Raw genomic sequence first — 22,187 nt, 5'->3', positions numbered from 1 at the left:
CGGGTTTGACTTTCTTCTTTTTCGGCTTCTTCTTGTTCACCCTCTTTTGCTTGCGTTTTCTTGCCCAAGGGTCGTCCTCGTCATCGCTACCCGATCCAAAGGGATTAAAATCCTCTTCCGAAGCATCTTCATCGATGTCATCGTCGTCGTCGTCGTCGTGGTCGTCGTCGTCGTCATCTTCGTCTTCATCCTCGGACATTTCGAAATCTGAGCCCGAATCCTCGCCAGAATCCATGGCGAATTTCATCTTCTTCTTTCGTTGTGAGGCCTGTCGTTTCGGTTTCCGTTTCCCGTTTCCGTTTTCGTTTTTCACCGATGAAGTGATCGAGGACGACGACGACGAGGGTATGGGGATGATCGGAATGCTCTTTTTGTCCTCTGTTTTGATACCGAGGTCGTCTAGAATCGAGGTTTTGCCCAACAGGCGGTTGATCTTGGCCCGATCAGGGGCGGGGAAGTGCTTTTCAATCAAGGATTGGAGCACGCCCTTGGCAGTGGATACAAAGTCGGTGAGTTCCTCTTCTCGCTCGATGGCCTCGATCGTTCTGGCTTCACCCGTGGACTGGAGACCAATGACTACACACTTGCCCATCTTGATCACCTCTGAGGCGATTTTGACCACATGTCTGACCTTGGCTGCGATACACAAGTACTTAAAGAACCGCTGATGAGAGCTCCAATATTGGCCCCACATTGTCTTCTTCATCTTCTTGTCAGCATCCACCAATGCGGCGGCTTCCTCGAATTTGTGCAACAAATCCACCCACAAGTCCACCGACTTGTTGTAGATGTCGACGATATCCCGTGGGATCTCGATCTCGTCCACGCGGAAACCCACGCCTTGGAATGACAATTGACGAGCAATGTACATTCCCCGGAGCTTCATATCCATGGCCACGATTTCCATCGCGCCCACGCCCCTGCGAAAATTTTGCCAAAACATCACGTCAGATCAATGTCATTGACGGTCAAGAAAACCAAAGAAAACTTACCGTTTCTCCACTGCGCCCAAGAACTCGCTAAAATCTTTGAAAGGAGAGCCAGGACCCCATATCCCCAATCGAACCATGTAAGCCATGTGCTTGGGCTCGGAGGCCCCTGTGGCCGAAGCGTAGATGATCCTGGCCTTAGGTAGCTTCTGCTGAAGCTCAAGGACGGTCTGGCCGGTTTTGGTGGGCTTCCCCGCTCCATTGGGACACAAGTTCTTGGCTTTGTGGCACTCGTCGAACAGAATGAGTCCGTCAAAGTCCTCACCACACCAATGGAGCAATTGTTTTAGTCTTGTCTTGTACTTTCCCCCGGCCTGGGATTCGCCGATCAGAGCGGAATACGTGGCATATATCACGCCTTTGCGCACGTTATTGTTAGTGGAGGAATTGATTTTGGCATATTTCATCTGGAAAGAGACAATAAATCACCATGAGATCATAAGTCAAGACGCACCGATACACAAAAGCATCGATCGGATGATGATCGATCATCATACTTTGCTGAGGAAGTGGACCTCGACGTGTCCGGCTCCAATGTCTTTGAGGTCTCGCTCGGCGTCATATTTCAAGTCATTGGACACAGAGACCCAAATAGCTCGCTTACGACCTTTGCAGTAGTTTTCAAAGATCAATCCCGCGATGGTTCGTCCTTTGCCCACACCCGCACCGTCGCCGATGAGAAATCCAGCCCGATTTCCGTCGGGCAGGAATTTTTCGTGCTGTTGTGAGGCGTAAGTGATGGATTCCAATTGCAGAGCCGAGAGCTTGCCTTCGTCTATGGTTGGGTCTGGGATGGAGAGGTCGTACCAAACATCCGGGGGCTCAACACTGGCCAGAGAGGCGGTTTCTACCACTGGGTCCGGATGGCTCTTGCCAATCTTGAGTTTGGACGGCCAATAGTTGGAGTAGGTTTCGATGACTCCCATATCGTCTTCGTCCTCGTTGGCGACCTCCTCGTCTTCTTGAGACTCGCCTTGATGTCGGTAACCAGAGTTGAGCCACAAGTTCGAGATTTGTCGGCTTTGAAGCGGTCCGGACATAATGCCACCGCCGGACCCTAGGGCGTAGTTGTTCATGCCTGGTGGGAAGCCGCTCATGCCCGACATGGAGTACGGATTCATGCCCATCAGTCTGGACAGACCGCCGTTCTGGAGGGCTGCAACGTAGACAAGCATATCTTTTATGTGGGGACTAGCACGCATAAGGAGTATCATGCCACATGCCAAACAAAAAGACGCTAAAGAGAAAAAGATGCCAAAATTCGGGCGGCCATTTCAAAACATATCACATCAACAAGCTAGCAAAATACAACCAGGCCTATTAGAATATACCTTGGTAAGCCTTATACCAATCCTCTTGATCTGAGATGGTCAAATTCGCAAGAAAGGAGAGATACATGATCACATTATCAGTTAGGTTACCAACACAACGCGCATTAACCGCCAGCCATACGTCCAAAGGCCGGGTCTTGGATCAACTTACATTTCTGTAGAATATCGGTGGGATTGTTGCGTCCACCCAAGCCTTGTTTCATGAAGAACGGATCCTGAGCCGACAACACGCTGGCCGGGAGAAAGGGGTTGAAGCCATTGGCCCCGAGCACGCCGCCCACATCGCCGCCGATGCCGGCTAAGGCGGCCAATGAGGACATGGAAGGCCCGCCAAAGCCACGGGCTGAATGGCCCGGAATCTCTTTCAATATTTCCAATCCGCTATCGTCTTCCAGGTCAATGAGCGGAATGGAAACATTACTCTTAGCAGCAGGGGCGGGGGTCCGTTTCAATAGGCTGTTATTGGGCTTGATTTGGGACATGGACCCGCGGAGTAGACTCGACCCACTGGGCAGCGTGGGCAGCGTGGGCAGAGCGGGCATGGACGAGGTAGAAGGCGCCGGCTCATTGCCCGAGGGCACATATTGTAAGGTGGAGCCCCCGCCTGGCACCTCGATCTCATCCGGGTCTTCAAAATCCGAGTCATCCTCCTCATCGGCCGGTTTGGGCGCACTCCGTATCGGGGGTCCGACAGCCATAGCTTCGGCCTCCTCCTCAGAGTCCGAATCGAATTCGTCCTTGTGAATGGGGCGGGCGCTGGCCTGTAAATGAATAATCACACGGCAAATCAGCCCCGATTCCTGACGCCTGACCACGCCTCCCGAGTTTGAAGCCTTAGGGTTCTATTGCCAATGAGTCGACTGACTGATTGACGGACTGACAAGGTACTGGAACGGGACTTATCAAGACTGCCTGCCTGGCTTATCTTTTCCCATGGCTTAAGAACGTCGGGCGGGGCTGAGATGTGATTGGCCCACCCCCGTCCAGGGCCAGGTTGAGGGCCATCGGGTCGCTACCCCAACCGGATGAGCCCTCCCCTCCCTCCCCCACCTCTCTCTCTCTCAAGGAGTCCATGCTGGATGCTTACCATGGAGGTGGCGGATTTGGACATGATGCAATTTCACGAACGACGTCCAGGCTACTCGCCTTGGAACGGAGCGAGGTCGAACCTGTCAGCCGCTCTAAGGATCACGGCGGTCCACCTAGCGACCGCTCCCGAGGGTGATATAGGGTGATGAGGGTCCTGATGATGATTCGAGTCCTTCTGTTTGTCTCACGTCGCGGCTGGAGGGCTGGATGGAGGGATGGGGGCTGAGTTCGTTTCTCCTCTTAGTTGGTCGGTCGGTCGGTCTGTCTGTTGGTCCGTGTGTCCGCCGTCTCTTTGCTAGCTCTTCTGGCCTTTTCCTCTCTCAGCAGGGTGACCCCGGGCTGAGCTCGTCCAAATTTGTTCCCATGGAAAAAATCTTAGGCTTTAACATGTCGAGGCTAAATTACGCGTCAATACTGTAGTTTCTCCAGGTTTGATCCAACCTAGGAAGTGGTGAAAACAGACAGGTTATGATGAGACTAAGATCGGCTGGCAGGTCTAAGTATTGATATTTGTCAGTTTGGAATATGACGAGAAATAGAGCGGTCAAAGAACATTCAATTTTTGATGAATGCTTTTCGAAAACTGCGAAAAGGATCTCGACTATCTCAAATTTTGCCCAAAATAGCCGCAAAAGCCTTCACAAAATTTGTTATTTTTCCTAATGTATCTTAAATCCCCCCCCCCAAAAAAGAACTTTCATTGGCCAAATAGACAAACTAAGATCGAAATTTTGCCCCCAAAATCTCCCTGTTTTTGGTCGCCCTGTCTCTTCTGCTCTTCTGCTTCTGATTGTTCCGCTGCTTCGATCGGGCCTGAAGAACAGAGCGTGACTCAAATTCGAACCAAAAAGCGATAAGACAGGCCATAGGATGAGTAAGAAAGTATTGACTCCTTTAAGTAGCAGCTGAATGATGATATCAGCATAGAAGAAGTAACGTAGAAGAGTAAAAATCGAGTTTGTTGTGGTTTTTTACTGCATCTGAATCGGTAACCAGTGGACAGTGCAACTCTAGTTGATGGAAAGCAGCGCCTCTACAATCAGAAACTATACCCTAGCAGCCGGTCAGCTGACATTCATTTGCTCTGAAAACTAGTCCGCCTGGTCCGCTCTCATTATACCCTCCAGGAGTTGCTTCGTCTATGATTCCTCAAAATTTGGGAGGTCATGAGGGCACTTTTCAATATAGTTGGGGTACATGGAACCCATGAACCCGAGCTTAGCTCGGTCGCGCGTTAACCAACTGCGCTAAAACCATCTCCCATAAGTGAGCTAATTTTTGGATGATTCAATCCAATTACTCTTGATTGCACGATTGAAAATTTGCATCAGATTCACACAATACCCTATTGCGCTGGTTCTATACTTCCACATTATTACAATAAGAAATTTTGTGGGTTTTGGCAATCTTATTTAATGCCTTTTCTGATTTGGCATTACCATTTGCCTATTTTTTTCTTCCTTTCCAAGCTGGGTATACTTATGTCAATGTCAGTACCTTGGAAGTTTTATTCGAAACGTCCAGGCGAACTGTAAATATCACCCTGATCCTCCGGCCATGCTTTCTTCGGGCTGGCCAATGGCTGGGGCCAGAGCGGGGGCGGAGGTGCCTTTTATGGCCGGCCCGTCAACAAATCGTTGAAAAGTTAACTTTTATCCGGTCGAGCGTTCATACAACACTAAGCGTTACTATAGTTTTGAAGCATTGGTACGAGTAAAATGAGCATGAAAAGTTAGGCTTACGAAGAATGTGTCGATTTAATTTTTATTATGACCTCTATCTTGACTAATCTGTTGGATTAATTTCGACGTAATTGGATGGGCTGAGTTCGAAGGGGGCATTGTATAGTGCGAAACTAAAACGCAAAAACATCACCCAACCTCAAGCTCTTGTGCGTACTTTCACCCTCGCGTACACCATGTTTTAAAGCAAGAAGCCGCGAGCCCTCGGCTACAATGAAGTAATTCATCATCCTGAGTGGGATCTCAGATAACCATGTCGCTGTGATGCATGATGGTTCTTTTTTTTCATGATGGAGATGTTCAGGTATAGAAAGAAAAAGACCCGGCTTAACTGGTCGGATGAATCGCTTTTTATTACGAATAATAAAGATGAAGAAAAAAAAACATTTCAACCCACCAGTTTGATTTGAAAACACCGAAAATATTTACACAGAAAAACAGAGCTTGAGAAGAATATGGTGAAATGGTAGTAGTCTTCCGATCTGAAATCACCTTTAGATTTTGATATCGAACTCATTCGGTTTGGCGGGCAAAGCAAATTTATCGAGATCGTCAAAATAGGGATGTTTTAGGGCTTGCTTGGCGGAAATCCGCTTGGCCGGATTGTATACCAGCATCTGCTCCAACAGATCGAGACCCTGGTCATCCAATTGCTTGACCGTATTCTTGAGACAATTCGTGGTCCAAGCTGGGAAGGTGGCTTTGAAGTCCGGCATTTGGGTCACACCCGGCCAGATCTCCTCATTGGGGGTTCGCAGAATCCGGAAGATTCGGAATAGTTCGTCGATCTCAGAGTCGCCTTGGAAAAGCGGCTTGCGGGTGGCCATTTCGGCAAAAATACACCCAATAGACCACACGTCAATGGGACAGGAGTATTTGTTAGCGCCCAGGAGAATCTCCGGGGCTCGATACCACAGGGTCACCACCTCGTGAGTGTACACCCGCACCGGGATGCCAAAAGCCCGAGCCAGTCCGAAATCCGCGATCTTGATGGCCCCGTTCTTGTCGATGAGCAAGTTCTGTGGCTTGAGATCCCGATGAAGGACGCGTCGTTGGTGACAGAAAAGCATGCCTTGGAGAATTTGATAGGTGTAGCTCTTGACCAGCTGTGGGTCCATCATTTCTCCACTGCCAATGGCCGTATCCATATACTTCTTCAAGTCCATGGTCAAGAACTCGAAGATCAGGTAAAGGCGGTTCTCTTGCATAATGACATCCTGAAAGTAGAAACCCAACCATTATCATTCGAACTCAATATTTGCTTGTCGATAAAAAGCGGCGGAGAGGCATATCCATCACGGACGTGGGACACTGCCCAGGAAGTTGGCCAAAACTCGAGTTTTTCACAGATCAATCGACTTCAATGAAAGCCATTGAAACCTCATATTCGATCCATGTATTCCATGGAAGCAAACTAGTGTGAGTTGTAAAAGAGCTCAATAATGGTCCGAATCATTCTTGTTACCTCAAGGCAAACCACGTTGGGATGTTGAAGCTCTTTGAGCAAAGAGATTTCTCGGATGGCCGTGGAAGGCACGCCCTCCTCCTCGGATTCCAAGCGAATCTTTTTCATGGCCACGATTTCGCCCGTTTTTTTGTTTTTCCCTGTCAATCAAAAGTACAATCACCATTGAGATCAATCACCTCCCGAGTGTGCTTTTTGGTTGGCTTGATCAGAACTTACCTTTGAACACCACGCCGTACGTGCCTTCGCCGATCTTCTCAATCTTGACAAAGTCGTCAAGCTTGGCGGGGGCGGACATGGCGGATTTTAGCGGCATACTGGTCCTGGGGAGGGAAGATCCAAAGAAGTGCTCGAGTTCTGTGGTTCAAAGTACGTAAGTATGCTGACCGCCAACTTTGACAATTTGTACCAGGGCTTCTAGCTACGTGGAGGAAAAGGCGCACAAAATGGCCAAAAAGAGCAACAACTACAACAGCGGCAATTTAAAAAAAGTTTAGGAAGGGTCCTGTCTATGGTTGAGTCTTGATTTTGGCCTGTTTTTAAGACACTTGGGTAATCAAATATTTTTTTGCAAAATTACTGGAATTTTGCAAAATTTTAATATCATTCTTTAATATCATTTTTATCTATTGAAATGGCTTGATACAAAAAATAACTCATATCATGGAGTTTGTTGTTGGTTGGCTGATAACGCGAAAATTGTCAGGATAAAGCGCACAGCCTCAGTCAGGAATTTCCGCGCAAAATTAGAACAAAATGCCGAAGGTTCACCCGGAAAGGCAAACTATGGAGACACTGATTCGGACCAGTTGACGCTTTTCATCAAGGTGACCGAAAGAAAGGAAAATCCGACAAAGAATACAGTGAGGGCTTCATGTTTCTTGAACAAGAAATGAAGTGGAAAAGGGAAAAACTCAAAGCTGAGGCCTGTTTTTTAAACGCCCTTACCTCGGAGTTGAGGGTTAGTTAGAAGTTGCTCAGAAAAGGCATCCACTGACCACTCCGGTGGGCGTATTTTCATACAGTCCATGTACTAAACTCCAAGGTAAGAAGGAAGACCTCTAAGAAACTTGACTCAGGTTATCACCTTCATGTCGCTTGCTATCTTCACAAACTTTCAGGTCGAAGGGTTGGTTTGTCAACGACCAGATATTTCTTCAGAAACGCTTTAGTTTGGCGTGATGGAGAAAATCATTTATCCACTGGTACTTTTTAAGTTTTACGGAACAAAAGATAGAACGAGGTACATTTTTTTGCCAAAGTACAGTCATGCAAATTTGCAAAAACATATCATAGAATTATCCTACACAAAATCTAACCGCCCTGAACGATTGAAGACATTGCATAATGGTCATTGGGATACCCAAAATGCCCGGAAAATGCATCAGGTTCATTCTGAAGGTCATTGATCACAACACTTCAACGGTTTTTCTATTGATGCTCAAAACCACAATTAAAACACACCGAGATCGACTTCAACCAATCCTTACCTGAATATTTATTTGAAGGATGAAATTAAAAAAGAAAAAAAAACACTGGTTGTTGAGATCCGTTGTCTAACCGAAGTTGCGGCAACTAACGTCTTCGCTAATTGAGTCTCAGCAGTCGAGTTCTTGGAGCGGACGATGAAGGAGATGGTAAAGACGAGTTGGTTATCTGCTATAGAAATTATGATTATTGGATTGAATAAGTAATCGCTCTTTTCCCCGTAGAGCTTTGCTGCGGTTCAGGACTTTGCCCAAGGTGCCAATCCGTTCCACTTCCACAACTGGGTTGAGGACTCGACCGCCCCGATTTCAGACTGATGGACTCGTGTTTGAGGGCTTCAGTTTACTCATTCCCAGTTCCCACCAGAGATCGTCCAATCCCAACGATGTCGCCGTTGGAAGGAAGAGCGCTCACCCCTCAGTCAGTCAGTCAGTCAGTCAGTCAGTATCTGTGAAAAAAGGTGCTCAATGCTGATCTTGCCGTTTAGCCGTTTAAAATTCTCGCGCTCTCAAGCCTCGGCCCATTTAATAAACACAGGCTGCGTGAAAGTCGTTGGAGTCGGGCCAAACGGGCGGGAAAAGAGATAATCCACAAAAAGAATTTCAGCTCACTGGAATCCCGCAATTTGACAAAGCCTCAAAAAGTCAGAAAGGTCTCTTACTGTTAATATTGTAAGCAGGGGGTTTCATCCCAAAATAACTACAGATTAATGGTATTGCCGTCTGGCGACAATGGAGGCGATTTTTAGGACGGAATCGCTTGGTAAAATAGTGGGTTTTATTAAGGACGAAGGTTGCCATGTCAACCGATTGCCGGTCTTTGTCCTTGACTTTATTCATGCTCTTGCTTGAGGTGGAGAATTGCTGACGGAGGGCGGAAGGCTGTGAGCTGTTGCTTGACGATCTTTTTTCCAAGGCCTGACGGTCTTGGACCGACCACGTATTACTTGGCGGTCGCGTTGAACAAATGGACCAACTGACAAAGAAAGGCCGGAAACATATGTCGTGATTAGGGTCAAAAATACTGTGTTGTTGAACTGTTTAGAATAATTAGGGAAAGTACAGAATAAGATGTGGCAAAACTAACATCTTTTTGTCAATCCATGTTACATGGTAGGGTTCAGAGCAGTGCTGCCATGTCCGTGGCCTTGACAAATTAAAACACGTAGGATCAAGACCAGAATATGTCGGATCAAACCCAGACAATGCCAGAAAATATGCCAGAAAGGAATAACGAAAATATTATCTCATGTTTATAACTTTCTGCTACAAGCAGAGATCGTTTTAACATTGGTGCCTGAATTGCCATAAATGGTTGACCTAAAAAGCCACATTTTACCAATTGGATCATGCTCTTTAACTTTCTATTATTAATGTTAAAGTTTATCATTTTGTTCAAAAATAATGATTCAATATGACGCTTTGGTAGCAGCTTGAGAAACAATCGCATTTTGAAGCCTGTTTGCATCATACTCTGGGCCAAAAAGAAAAATCCCTCTATAGAAAACATAAATCTCAAGCCAACATTATCATTTTTTTTAATGTACTGTAAGCTTCAATACCACCAGAATTTCAAAATATTCAAATATTCCCAATAATGGGTATGATGCGAGATGGCTCTTGCATAAGTATTTGTTTGGAGAGGTGATATGGGGTCTTATCACTTTTTAATAGCTTTTCCACGTTTGTTTTCACTTTCTGAGGTAAAAAAACATTACTTTGTGGTCTAAATTCAAATTTCAGTTCCACATTTAATGCCCCACCTTTATTACTGCACTCATTGCTTGAAATATCAAAGAAAACAGTTGATGAAAGTGACCTCCAAGTGGCTCAATTTGATTATTAATTGTCCTCCAAACGGCAACTTGTGAGCTCTAATTTGGCCTCAAGGGGTGCTGGCAAACTCATTCAGGGTACTCTGTACTTGACGAAGAACATGAACAGAGGAGGGCCGGGACGTTGAAGCGCTATAGCGCAGCTAAACAGCTGTTTGGAAGTCTTGCTTCCCTTGAAGCCGCGGAATTGCGTCCTCCGCTTTTAACGTTAACATCAAAACTCCAGGAGCGCTTGAACCCGGAAAATAGAGCTGTCGCATCAAGACAGTTCTCTTGAAATACCCACCTGAATGGCAACCCTGAAGGCTTTGCCATGGAATTAGGAATGCATGGAGTACAAGATAGAACGGTCGATCCTATGTTTTTCTTGTAGAAAGACGTTAATTTGACTCCATAAGAGCAGTTCCTAAAACGGGTGCTTAACCTGAAAAAAGCTACTCTTTCCACATCCACAACATATCGAGAATTCTCAATGTTTTCACGGAAACATAGCCTTTTGAAAAATAAGTTTTACACACACTACTGCCCCAATGAAAGTAGATAAATAGAAATTTGTGTTCTTTTGTCCATGTGATTGAAAGTTAATTGTACCAAAAAATTTAGATTATATCAAATTGATATTTGTGATCTTACAAGCCATCCAGTTGATTGCGTCTAGATTGCATTGTTAAAAATCATAGTACTAAACTTAAAAACGTAAATTTGGGTTTGGATTGATATTGATCTTTTTCATCTAAAGGCAAGACAAAAAGTGTTTCTTTCTACTCAATGAGCATTATGCCCATAGAAGACAATGTCAATCATTTTTTGCATGGTGGAAACCCCTGAAGTACTTGAATACCAGACTAGTCACAGCTTTGTTCACCTTTTCAAAATTGCAAGTTGGAACACTTACTGCCCGTATGTTCATGCATATGTAGAAAATTAACGCAAGCAACAACACCACAATAAGCTACTAAATTTTTCATTCATTGTTGATCAAAGTTAGAACTTGCAACCTAAAAACTAGCTATTTTCCAGACCTTTACTCACTAGGGTTATTTGAAATAGGAAATGACCCCGGAAAAACAAATTTAGTGGGCTAGCGTGAGTACAATGCGCTAATAAAAGCCGCCAATGAAGCCGCTCTTGAACAGGTTTAGAAATAAAAAAAATCCCAAATTTCTAAATTTCATCTAAATTGACCATTGACTTATCTTCCACTTACATATTTATTTGTGGAAGTTGCCATTGATTGGGGATAAATATATGATTTTTAGTTTCAGTTGCATTTAAAAAGACAAATCTTAAAATCAAGGCAATGTTTCTCTTTTCTTCTTTACATAGGGAATGCATCCATCCAATTCGTTACTAAATGTCATAGCACTCTTGCCTTTTTCATTTCCATGTTGAACAGAAAGTGAAGATGAACAAGAGCAAAAATGGAGTCAGCATTCTAGAAAGTGACATATGAGATGAATTACTCATTGCCAATTGAAGACCTTTGAAGGCTAAAACTGACCTGTTGTGCTGGGCTGGTCACCCTGATGGACCTGGCTGTAATTTGAACGGGCAAATCCAGCCTCCCCCACCAGCTGGCCTCGGCCGAGATTATGAAAAAAAGTCGCTGGCATCCACAGCTGTGAGACAGCTGCGGGTTTATGTTCTCCCTTTCGAATTGAATTCAAAAATCCTTGGACCGGGTGACCCGAGGGCCAATGTAGCTCAAACTTGGTCAGGGCCTGGGATGGACCCCAATCACCCCAACCACCAACCAAATGCAGCCTGGGCTTCCGTTTTCTTCATTCAAAGTTTTCATTTTTATTTCCATCATAAACCTCGGAGTGACCAGCTGTTGCCACTCTTATGAGGCGCCATAGTCCAAACTGAACTGGTCACGCACTCCCATTATCGCCAGCAACAAACTCAGCCTTGGCCTTTGTTGTGGTCCAACTGATAAGTGGACAGAGTGCGCTCTCGACCCGCTCATCCCCCTGCTGACGCCCTGCCATCACGCCCGAGTCTCTCTGGATCGAGACCCACACGCCCCCGGAACGCTGGCCTGACCAGAGCATCATGACTGGGTATTAGAATCCCCCCCTCCCCCTTCACCCCTGGCTTGGAAATCGGGCCTCTTGTCCGCTCTCTGTCCCACCTTGAACCCTGGATACTCTGGATCGTGGATTCCTCGCCGATTGTGCCACGCCCCAGAGGGAGTGCACCATCATGCCCCGAGGTCAGTCTCATCGCCCATAATTGTGGGATATTCGGGAGTCGATGGGAACATTCCGGTAATCTGACGGGCAAAGGAACGGCCGAAAGTACGGCTGAAGGATAGAGACCGTGCCAATAGCTAAAGGGCACCTCTTTTTATGAGCACGGATTGAAGCCGGGCTAGCTAGCTTGGAATATTGGAATAGCTGGGCAATGCATAGATAGGTGGGCGTTGGTGTTTCTGAATTAACTTCGCATTGGGGCGAATATAAAGACGGTCACTGCCTGAGGTTTACGCCAGCTAACCCGCCTGGGCCGAGGATGATCAAGGGCCTGAATAATGACAAGTTTGAAAACTTACTGCCTTTCAGGTCGAAAAAAGTCCTTGTCGGCTTGTACCTCGCAAAGGCTCTCGCGTGAAGGTTCGGAAGAGAGCTCCACGGCCGACGACGCACCCAAGGTCAAAGACTCTCGTCTCGAAAACGGCGAGGCCAGTGAAAGCGTGTCAGCCCACAGCATGGATTCTACGGCGGCGGACCCGCCTCCGTCCACCCGTTCACCGGCCAAAGGTCGAGGGCCAACCATCAAGGATTACTTTCAAGCCGCCCAGAAACCCCTGCGTCAACCCGAATCTCCGCCCCCTAAGGCCGTCCTCTTAACGTCGATCGACGACCGAGCCTTGAGCAATCGCGCCGACGATCAGGCTTCGGATCGCTCGGAAGGCGACTCGGGTAAAGAGAACGACGAGGACCATGAGCGCCAGACCAATCCCAATGCCCATCATTCCCACCGCCCCAAAGCGCCATTGACGGGCAAACATGTGGAGGATAACACCCGAGGTAATTTTATTCATGGTTAAAACTCAATTTTCAACTAGTCCCATATGCGGTGACATGACCTTTTTCTTAGCTGAGCTACATGCCAATGCGTAATCACGGATCTATTATTTTCTAACAGTCATGACGAGGAGTCAACTCCGGTCCAAGAAGGCACCCTTACTGAGCCTGGCCCATGAGACAGTGCGCCTAAATCCGACCTCGACCCCTCCCCCTTCCCCGTCTAAAATGATGGTAGGCACCACCCCTAATCCAGCTAGCCCGCCCACACCTCACAAGATTCAGCTCTTGGAAGGGAAATCCGCCCCAAGCAAGACTAACTGCGTCAGTAGTGGGAGCACGAACTGTAGCAGTACCTATACCTGCAGTAGTAATAGCCCGACGAAGGCCATGATCTCGGCCAGTGCTCTCCAAAAGCTCCGGCTCACCCTCTCACCAAAGACAAAGAAAAACGAACCCAATGATGGCGTTGCTACCCAGCCATCCTCGTCCTCTCACCAAGAACCAGAGTCCCATTATCATCATCAGCCAAGCATGTTTTCCCCGCTCAAGGCCTCTGGAGACCATTCGGACCGAACTTCGGCGTCCCAAACCTCTGGGTACGTTCTATCTAATAACGTTACACAAGAAACTTGTCCACACCTTGTTGTCATTCCCTATTTTTAGTACACAAACCGAGGCCATGCCGAGCATTGTGACCTCAACCAAGAACACAGCCCGTCCCACTGCCGCCAATAAGAAGTCTAAGGCTGCGGCCCATGCGGCCAACTCGAGTCATAAAATGACTGAGTACTTCCACATCCGTCGGTCCAACCGCAAATCCAAGACCACCCTTGAAAAGGAACAACTCCAGGAGATCGAGCACCATCTCTTAGCCGATGATGATAATGAGTGTGATGTGGCGGTGGAGGTGTTCCCCGAAAAAGGGCGGGGTGTGGTGGCCTTGAAGCACTTCGAAAAGGGGGAGTTCGTGGTCGAGTACGCGGGCGATTTGATTGATATCGGAAGTGCCAAAGAGAGGGAGAGCAAGTACTCCCTGGACTTGAGCACCGGTTGTTACATGTACTATTTCAAGTACAATAACCACAATTATTGGTAAGTCAAGCTTGACTTTTTCTTGATATTTTGATCCTACAATCATTTTTTGGGTAGCAACGAAATTCACGACGCCCAAGAGTTGAAACTCTAAAAAACATTACATTTCAGTATTGACGCCACGAGTGAAAGTGGCCGACTTGGCCGGTTGGTCAACCATTCCCGCCTGACGCCCAACCTTCAAACCAAAGTTGTCAGCTTCAAAAACATGCCCAGACTGATCCTCGTGGCTCGGACAGAGATTCCGTCTGGTACTGAGCTCCTCTACGATTATGGAGATCGCTCCAAAGAGAGTCTGGAGGCTCACCCATGGTTGGCTTACTAGAAAAGTAGATCCGGCAGCCCAGGGTCAAGGGACTGAATCAGCTCATATGAGGCGTGTTCAACTTTCTGCCATGGCTGAACCCTGATTGTGTGTTCATTCAATTTTGTCTCGCCCTCTCACTCACTCATTCATTCACTCACTCATTCAAATCCATGACCTCGAATCGAAAAGGCCTTGGAAGAGAAACCCGTACACCCCTCTTACCTGACTATCTACCTGTTTGTCTGTCTGTAAATTTGTCTCTGCTGAAGAAAGATTTTGGCTCGGAGCCGGTTTGACTCGCAGAAGCTCCCAAAGATTGAAAGATATATAATTGTGCCATCTTATCTCGAATATTTGTAGATTGGGTCCGAGGCGATTGATCTATAATTCTGCTCTTCTAGTATCGCCTCGATTATTGAATGAACCAATCGATTCATTCACACGGAGACCAATGATTGCCTTCGAACTCTCTTTTGAGTTAGTCACTAGGTCATTGACAGTGGTAATTAATAGCGTCAATTACAGAGAAGAGTACTCCGAGGGGAAAAAATGAACTATGATCTTAATCACATTTTCGTAAGGAGCTTTTTCTACAAGAGAATGGATAGTCACGTGACGGAAGCACTTTTGCAGATTTGCCGTAGTATTTTGCACAAAAACTTTAACACATAACTTATTTTTCGATCCCCTTGTGACACTTACTTACCAATTCATCTTGGCCCAAAATTGGACATTTGTACAGAATTTAGTCCCCAGTTCCCCTTTCCAATATTTTTCTTCAATCGATTCAATGCAAGGGTTCCCGCCAATTTTCCACTCTCCTCTTCTCCGGAACCAGACACGCCCCCATTCAAAAGAAGATTGTATCGCCAACTAAATTGATCATTTGTCAGACCTAAAAGCTAAAGTGTCCCTGTTCAGAAAAAGGATGTAAAGAATCCTCCCAAACCTTGTTTTGTGATCTCATTTCTTGAAAAACTCGAACCCTTTTGTCTCTCTCCCTCTGAGCTTCATATCATTGCGGATCAACCACAACCATCTATCGGCACGATTCGTCGTGCTCCTTCAAACCATTTCCAATTCCTTTTCCCAAGGACTCCGTGGAACAACCAAGTTCCCTTTGGTCAAATCACTTAAGAAAAAGCCTTGATTTTGCTTCGAAATGTCAATCATCATCATTATTATGTCATTCAACAAAGGCTCTCCAAAGTGGTCATTATCATCATAACTATTATCAATATCACCTGCTGTGACTTTTGATAGACAGCCAGATGTTTTTGATGAAGCCATGTATAATACTAACTATTTAAGGAATAAAAGACGACGCCAACCTTTTATTACGCTTACATAGCCTCTAAATAACGGTATAAACTCACCAAAAGGCACTCCAAATCTGACCTAGATTCCCTGGAAACACCATTCCTTCAAAGCCTCCATTAAAAAAAAGTTCGTACAAAGAGCCTCAGACCCGCTTATTTTCATGATCCAAGCTCAATCAGGATACATACACTATAGCCATTAAAGCAGGACGACATTCGTGTTGAGAGCATTCTCCTCAGCTTGGTCAATTCGTCTCTCTTTACGTTCACAATTACGAGCTTGAATGTCTGACAGACAAGAATGAGTCCATTTGGGTATTCAACACTTTGATTTTATTCACAAGTGAATTCATCAATCCTGGGACGAACCAACCTCTGGCTTCACTTCAAGATGGACACCTTTAATCCACAAAGCTTGAACCATCTACCTCAAGAATAAAGGAACGATTTCAGTGCCTGGTCTGACGTCAAGTTCGGGGTGGTTGGGAAGAAGAAACTACCCTGGAAACCCAAACCAAAAGCACCCCCCCCTCTCTCTCTCTCTCTCTCTCTCTCTCTTTATTTTCATTCGCCTTGGGCCGTCAGCAAATCAATACCTGACAATTGAGGTGATTTCAAGTCGCGTTTCGAAAATGGCTTGGGTTGAGGTTGTTTCCATGTATACTAAGTTTTGTCCACAAAAAGGCCATCCAACAAAACATAATATCTCTCAACTTTTTTCCCATTCATTTCGTTAGGGATTATTAGTGGTGCTCACAACAATCCCTGTAGGACGCCTTTTGTGTTTGGGCCTACCTGCGGAACTAGAAGCTATTTACGACTTCACGGCGTGTGCGATATTGGCCGAATGATGATGCTAGTTTGTTCAAATCATCCATGTTTGTCTTGAGAACCTTAAGACACAATTTGTCAATCTCTCCCCCCCCCNCCCTTTATGGCAACAATGGGAGTGCTCAGCCGAAACCGGAGAGTACGAAATCTCTGACCAACCAGCTATTGTAACACGTCCCTTTAGCATCCATCCTCTTCACGAGCATGTTTACTTCGGCTTTTTTTGTTCCAATTTCTGAATGGAATTGGAATGTTCGTGGATTTCGCACATTCACAGGTGCCTTTTGAAGAGTGAATTAGCCAAATTGTGTCTAATTTTGCCTTGTCCAATCGACTAACAAACCATGTAAGATTTCAAGCCAGCAAATAACATCAAAATCGTGGATGATGGTCACAGTGTTCGAGCATGATGCATGAAGGAGATGGAGCAAGAAGAGCAGAAGATCATGAGGTGCTTATCCTATGTATCTGCACGCTACCTACTGTACATACAATACGTGGATGGACGTACTAGACCGACGAGCTTCAGAGCAGGTTTATTAGAACATTACAGATTTCCAAGATGACTCGTCAGAATCGCCCAGATCATGCTGAAGTAATGATAAATATGAGATGTGGTTTTTATTGTGAATCGTTGTTTTCCCCTCCCTTGTCTAAATTCAGCACTGGATAGATACAGAGTGCATTTTGGAGACACGTTGGATCGTGTCTCCATCCTCCTTGGCTTTGAAAGGTTTTCATCTTGTTTGCCATTCATCGTGAAGAATACCTCGACCAAAATCTATGATGTAGTACACGAACAAAGTAAATGTACATACAATACATTGGATCCTCCCGTCACAAGCTGGTCAGCAGAGAAAGAGAAACTGGATTAGCTCCCGAGCTCATTAAGGATATTGACGAATCATAGTATGTAGGGTGGTAATGTAGGTTCAGTTCACGCCTCCATTACAACCAATCATGATGCAGTTTTCCGTTTCAATAACGCTGACCACGTGCAAATACTGGCAAATGCTTCTCACTTTCTACATTACAATGTACAGTTCATAGAACTGTGCACGCACGTACGTGGACATCTGAGAGTGTCTTTTTAAATACATGTTTATGGCCATTCGTGATAGCTTTGGTTGGTCACAAGTGTCTGGATGGAAACTTGACACTGAAAAGCTCTTATCAGCGACAACTGTCCTTCCGCTTGAGACTTTAATAGCGCAAACATTGGATATGATTTTGAATAATTTTATTACGGGAAAAGAAGACAATTCATAAAACTTTTACGACTTTTATCCACATCCAGATAAGTTGGCAATTTTATGAGCCGTTCGAAAAACACGCATTTTTGTTGGTTAACTTCAAATTGATGATCGTTTTACACTTCACTCTGCAGATTGCATATTCAGAATTTGTGAACAAACAACCAGCTACACGACCTCCAAAAATGGCCTCAATCACAACTTCCTATTTCACATTGTTACAATTTGATGGGAAGGCATCATGCAAAGATTGTCGTCCAAAGATTAATTAGGATTTCTTCGATAAACAAAAAAACATGTTCCCCCTCCCAATGAACCCAATGAGGCTGGGAGAGACAAGGTTGTAAACTCCGTGTTTAGAAGGGAGGCTGAAGACCTTTGGAAGACGACAGTAGTCTCGCACTCATCTCCCACTAGACTAGTGTTCAGCTTTGCGCCAGGTCTTTTTCAGAAGCGCACTACTTTTCCAATTGGATCTCGAAAAATGCGCGAGTGTATTAGCATCAACATTGGTCAGGCCGGGGTCCAAATGGGTGGCCATTGTTGGGAGCTATTTGGTTTGGAACACGGGATTGGGCCCGATGGAAATTTATTGCCGGAATCTGTCGAGAAGCGGAGCCTCAAACCTGATGGATCGGATTTCAGTTCATTCTATTCCGAGACCAAAGCTGCCAAATATGTTCCTCGATCCCTGTTTGTGGACCTGGAGCCCATGGTGGTGGATGAATTGCGCCATGGCGCTTACAAGAGTCTGTTCCACCCGGAATTGATCATCAATTCCAAAGAGGACGCGGCCAATAACTTTGCTCGAGGTCATTACACCGTGGGCAAGGAAATGATTGACCTCACCATGGACAAGCTCCGAAAGATGACAGACGCGTGCGAGGGCCTGCAGGGCTTTCTCGTGTTCCACTCGTTTGGCGGGGGAACCGGCTCCGGATTCACGGCCCTGCTCATGGAACGATTGAGTGCCGAGTTCCCTCGCAAGAGTAAACTGGATTTTGCCGTGTATCCTTCGCCCAAAGTGGCTACGGCTGTGGTGGAACCCTATAATTCCATCCTGACCACCCATTCCACCATGGAGCAGACGGATTGCTCGTTTTTGGTGGATAATGAGGCCATCTTCGACATCTGTCAACGGAGACTCGACATAGGACGACCTTCTTATTCGAATTTGAACCATTTGATTGCTCAAGTGGTTTCCTCCATCACGACCAGCCTCAGATTCGAGGTCAGTTGAGACTGAGGGGAAGTGAATTGATGTTCATGCTATCTACATACAGCATAGTTCTTATTTCCAGGGACAATTGAATGTGGATTTGAACGAGTTCCAAACGAATCTTGTGCCCTATCCCAGGATCCATTTCCCGCTGGTCAGTTACGCCCCCGTTATTTCTCAGGAGAAGTCGAAACATGAGTTCTTGTCGGTGAGCGACCTCACTACTTCATGCTTTGAGCCCGATTATCAAATGGTCAAATGTGATCCCAGACAAGGCAAATACATGGCCTGTTGCTTGCTTTATCGAGGCGATGTGGTGCCCAAGGATGTCAATGCAGCCATCAATATCATCAAAACCAAAAGAGCCATCCAATTCGTGGATTGGTGTCCAACTGGCTTCAAGGTAATGTGCAATCAAGACGCATAAAGCTGCTTCGAATCGACCTCATTCGAACTCTGATTTTGGTCGGAAACGTTCATGTTGAGTCGCAATTTTTTTTAAAGCCATTCTCATATTCAGGAACTAATGATACAGAAATTTACATTTGATAATTTCAAAGTTTTTCAAAACGGTCTTCCGTCAAAATACATTTGACTGATTAGACTTGTACGGGACTATCTTACCAATGTACATATTATTAACAGATATTGTTGGCCGAGGCTTAAACTAGTGGCTTGACTTAAAATGTTTGGAACTCAAAATTGATTCGTCAAGGCGCTCTACTGAATCTGTTAAAAAGCTATTGAGGTAGCTGATTTGGCAAATTTGGCTTTAGTTTGTTTCATCTTGGTGTTATCAATTGAGCATTTACATGGATACATTTGTTTTTTTCCAGGTGGGCTTAAACCAAGAACCCATGAGCATCGTTCCAGGATGCCAACAAGCTAGAGCACCGAGGTCGGTCTGTATGATTTCGAATACAACTGCCATTGTGGAGGCCTGGTCGAGGCTCAATCACAAATTTGACCTCATGTATGCCAAACGGGCCTTTGTTCATTGGTATGTGGGCGAGGGAATGGAAGAAGGCGAAATGACCGAGGCCAGAGAAGATTTGGCAGCCCTCGAGAACGACTACGATGAAGTGGCCAACGAGGACCCACAAAGTGCCGATGGTCAAGACGACGAATATTAGATCGACCAAACTACCCAATTCATTATGTTCTCCACGCAACCTCTCTTTCCTCTTTTCGAGAAGGATTCAAACGAGAAGTTTTACACCCTTTTATCTGAACGAAATCGTGCAAATTTCAAATGGGCGTTGGTTTCCAGTCGCTTTGGCGGAATGAGTCCTGCAACTGCATGGCCAATGGCAAATAAAATCCTGCAAACCCTCATCTTCTTCAAATGGGGGTGAATTTTTACCCCCGAAATTGTCTTTTTCCTCTCTCCAAATTGAGCTCAAGGGCAAAAGACAAGCCGCACCAAGCACCACCATCACCACCACCAACACCAACAACAGCAACCACTTGAAGATTTTGAATGTTGGCTTATGCATCATCTTCTTGAGGGCTTTGGCCGTCAAGCACCCTCCTCCCTTCCTGTATTCTGGTCAGCATCAAGTCTTGTTCATGAACTCCCCGTTTCCATCTTTTTGGACCCACACTCACGACATTATCGTCCGGGATTGCCGTCTCCATTTTGGCATCGCTCTTATCGTTCTATCAAAGGCGCTTGTTGGATAAGGCTTATACTCGGTTGACCACCTTTCAAAATCCGCGGCAACTCAAAATTACTTGCGACCATCTATCCATCTCCACCATCCATTCTACACACCATCTCATCTATCCCCGGGGGTGAGAGACTTCCGAGAGACACACGCAGGCAGAGACAGTCGTGCTAAAGCTAGATCCTCAAAGGCTAACAGAGAAAGAGAGAGCTCCAAATCGCCCAAAATTGCTTTGATGAATCGTCAGGCTGGTTCTCTTTTCCAGTAAACTAAATTGAAGTCCTGCGGCGTGTCCAATGGATCTCAAGTGATCCCGCCAAGAAAAGCCACCTTCCGCCGAGTAATGCTATTATTCCACAAGCCCAGAATATGTATTTCGAACTCAACATTGCAGTATAACCAGATTTCCGATAAAAGCCAACCTGCATTTGAACGTATTTGCTGTATTTTACCTTTACTTTGGGTTCCTTGTGGTCCCGGGTTGTTTGCGCGTCAATAGGCCGTTCGACGGAAGTTTTCGCAAAGCGCGAAAGGAAAAAAAAGCGCTGCTGGTTTTGCCCTGTTTTGTATCGGAGTGTGTATCGCTGCTGTTAGCCTCTCTTTACCACATCGCAGTGAGTGTGTGCCTGTGTGTGTGTGTGTAAGTATATACGAATGTATTGAGCAGAAATGGTGCCCGGTGGCCGGCTTTGAGGAAAAGGGGACCGAGGGACGGGGATAGCCCCATCCAGTGGTGGTGCTACCTCCACCATCACAGTCCATCAGTCCATCACCAAAGCCACTTCTTTTTTTTCTTTCTGCCTCGTCTTCTCTACTCTCATGTACGTAGTCCGCATGTATGTGGACAACAACGGCAATACACAATCAAGCATGACTAGACGTTGACTGGACGACGTGTAAGCAGACTGGACAATCAGTCAGTTGTTGGTGAGAGGTCGACGAGTGAAGAGCTCTCTTCGGACACGCGCCTTACAAAAATAGCAAATCAATCAAATCGATCAGTGACACAGTGAGACACAAATAGGCAAATCAACAAATCATTCTAAAATCATCATCATTAAGAACTCATATCAATTTGAATAGTGCCAGTGCGGTTTTAGACAGTTCTGTCTCGTCTTGACCCATGACATGTAAGTTGAACAATTTGTATATTCTCTGAATATTTTATATGGCATGAGACCGATTGGTGGTGAGACCTCAGACATTAAAAGTGTGGTTGGTTTTTCCAGGCTGTTGAGACGTTAGAATCATGTTGGAATATTCCTCACAGATTGGCGGAAACCCAACCAACCCACAGGTAACCAACCATCGTTCCCATTTCGACAGATTCAATTGTTCATATAACTCATGAAGACAGGGTAGATATCGGGGCCCCTCCCTTCCCAGAATATCGTCCATGACACGATCTTGGCCATCGTTGCCAGCACACTTCTTGCCAAACGGCGAAAAGATCGAGCGCAGTGAATACTGAGAACTCGCAATTTTCTCGCATTATTGCATTATTCCCTAACCGCTCTTTGATCTGATCT

The 22,187-nt window shown here is 45.8% G+C and overlaps 4 protein-coding genes across 4 annotated transcripts in view; 2 read left to right on the top strand and 2 right to left on the bottom strand.

Moving 5' to 3' along the window:
* LOC131886045 (protein strawberry notch homolog 1-like) overlaps window positions 1–3,708 on the bottom strand; it is a gene marked incomplete in the record, with an annotated part of 6,113 nt that extends 2,405 nt beyond the window's left edge. The window contains 5 exon segments of the mRNA XM_059234262.1: window positions 18–920; window positions 993–1,396; window positions 1,487–2,145; window positions 2,472–3,081; window positions 3,408–3,708. Coding sequence (XP_059090245.1) covers window positions 18–920; window positions 993–1,396; window positions 1,487–2,145; window positions 2,472–3,081; window positions 3,408–3,431 — 2,600 coding nt within the window.
* Window positions 3,709–5,478: 1,770 nt separating this feature from the next.
* On the bottom strand, window positions 5,479–8,693 carry LOC131886049 (cyclin-dependent kinase 1-like). Its single transcript, XM_059234270.1, has 4 exons — window positions 8,107–8,693; window positions 6,836–6,939; window positions 6,617–6,756; window positions 5,479–6,368 (listed from the first exon to the last, which is right to left on the bottom strand). Exons 2-4 carry the CDS (start codon window positions 6,930–6,932, stop codon window positions 5,646–5,648), a joined length of 960 nt encoding a protein of 319 aa, XP_059090253.1. The 5' UTR covers window positions 6,933–6,939; window positions 8,107–8,693; the 3' UTR covers window positions 5,479–5,645.
* A 2,796-nt stretch (window positions 8,694–11,489) lies between these two features.
* On the top strand, window positions 11,490–15,706 carry LOC131886047 (N-lysine methyltransferase KMT5A-A-like). The gene is made up of 5 exons (XM_059234268.1): window positions 11,490–12,153; window positions 12,503–12,970; window positions 13,089–13,566; window positions 13,634–14,062; window positions 14,174–15,706. Exons 1-5 carry the CDS (start codon window positions 12,144–12,146, stop codon window positions 14,385–14,387), a joined length of 1,599 nt encoding a protein of 532 aa, XP_059090251.1. The 5' UTR covers window positions 11,490–12,143; the 3' UTR covers window positions 14,388–15,706.
* Window positions 15,707–18,134: 2,428 nt separating this feature from the next.
* Window positions 18,135–20,324, top strand: LOC131886644 (tubulin alpha-8 chain-like). Its single transcript, XM_059235039.1, has 3 exons — window positions 18,135–19,003; window positions 19,074–19,394; window positions 19,828–20,324. Exons 1-3 carry the CDS (start codon window positions 18,257–18,259, stop codon window positions 20,122–20,124), a joined length of 1,365 nt encoding a protein of 454 aa, XP_059091022.1. The 5' UTR covers window positions 18,135–18,256; the 3' UTR covers window positions 20,125–20,324.
* Window positions 20,325–22,187: the final 1,863 nt, after the last annotated feature.

This window comes from Tigriopus californicus, chromosome 9 (assembly GCF_007210705.1).
Source record: "Tigriopus californicus strain San Diego chromosome 9, Tcal_SD_v2.1, whole genome shotgun sequence".
Lineage (NCBI taxonomy): Eukaryota > Metazoa > Arthropoda > Copepoda > Harpacticoida > Harpacticidae > Tigriopus > Tigriopus californicus.
This window is presented reverse-complemented; position numbering and strand designations above follow the sequence as displayed.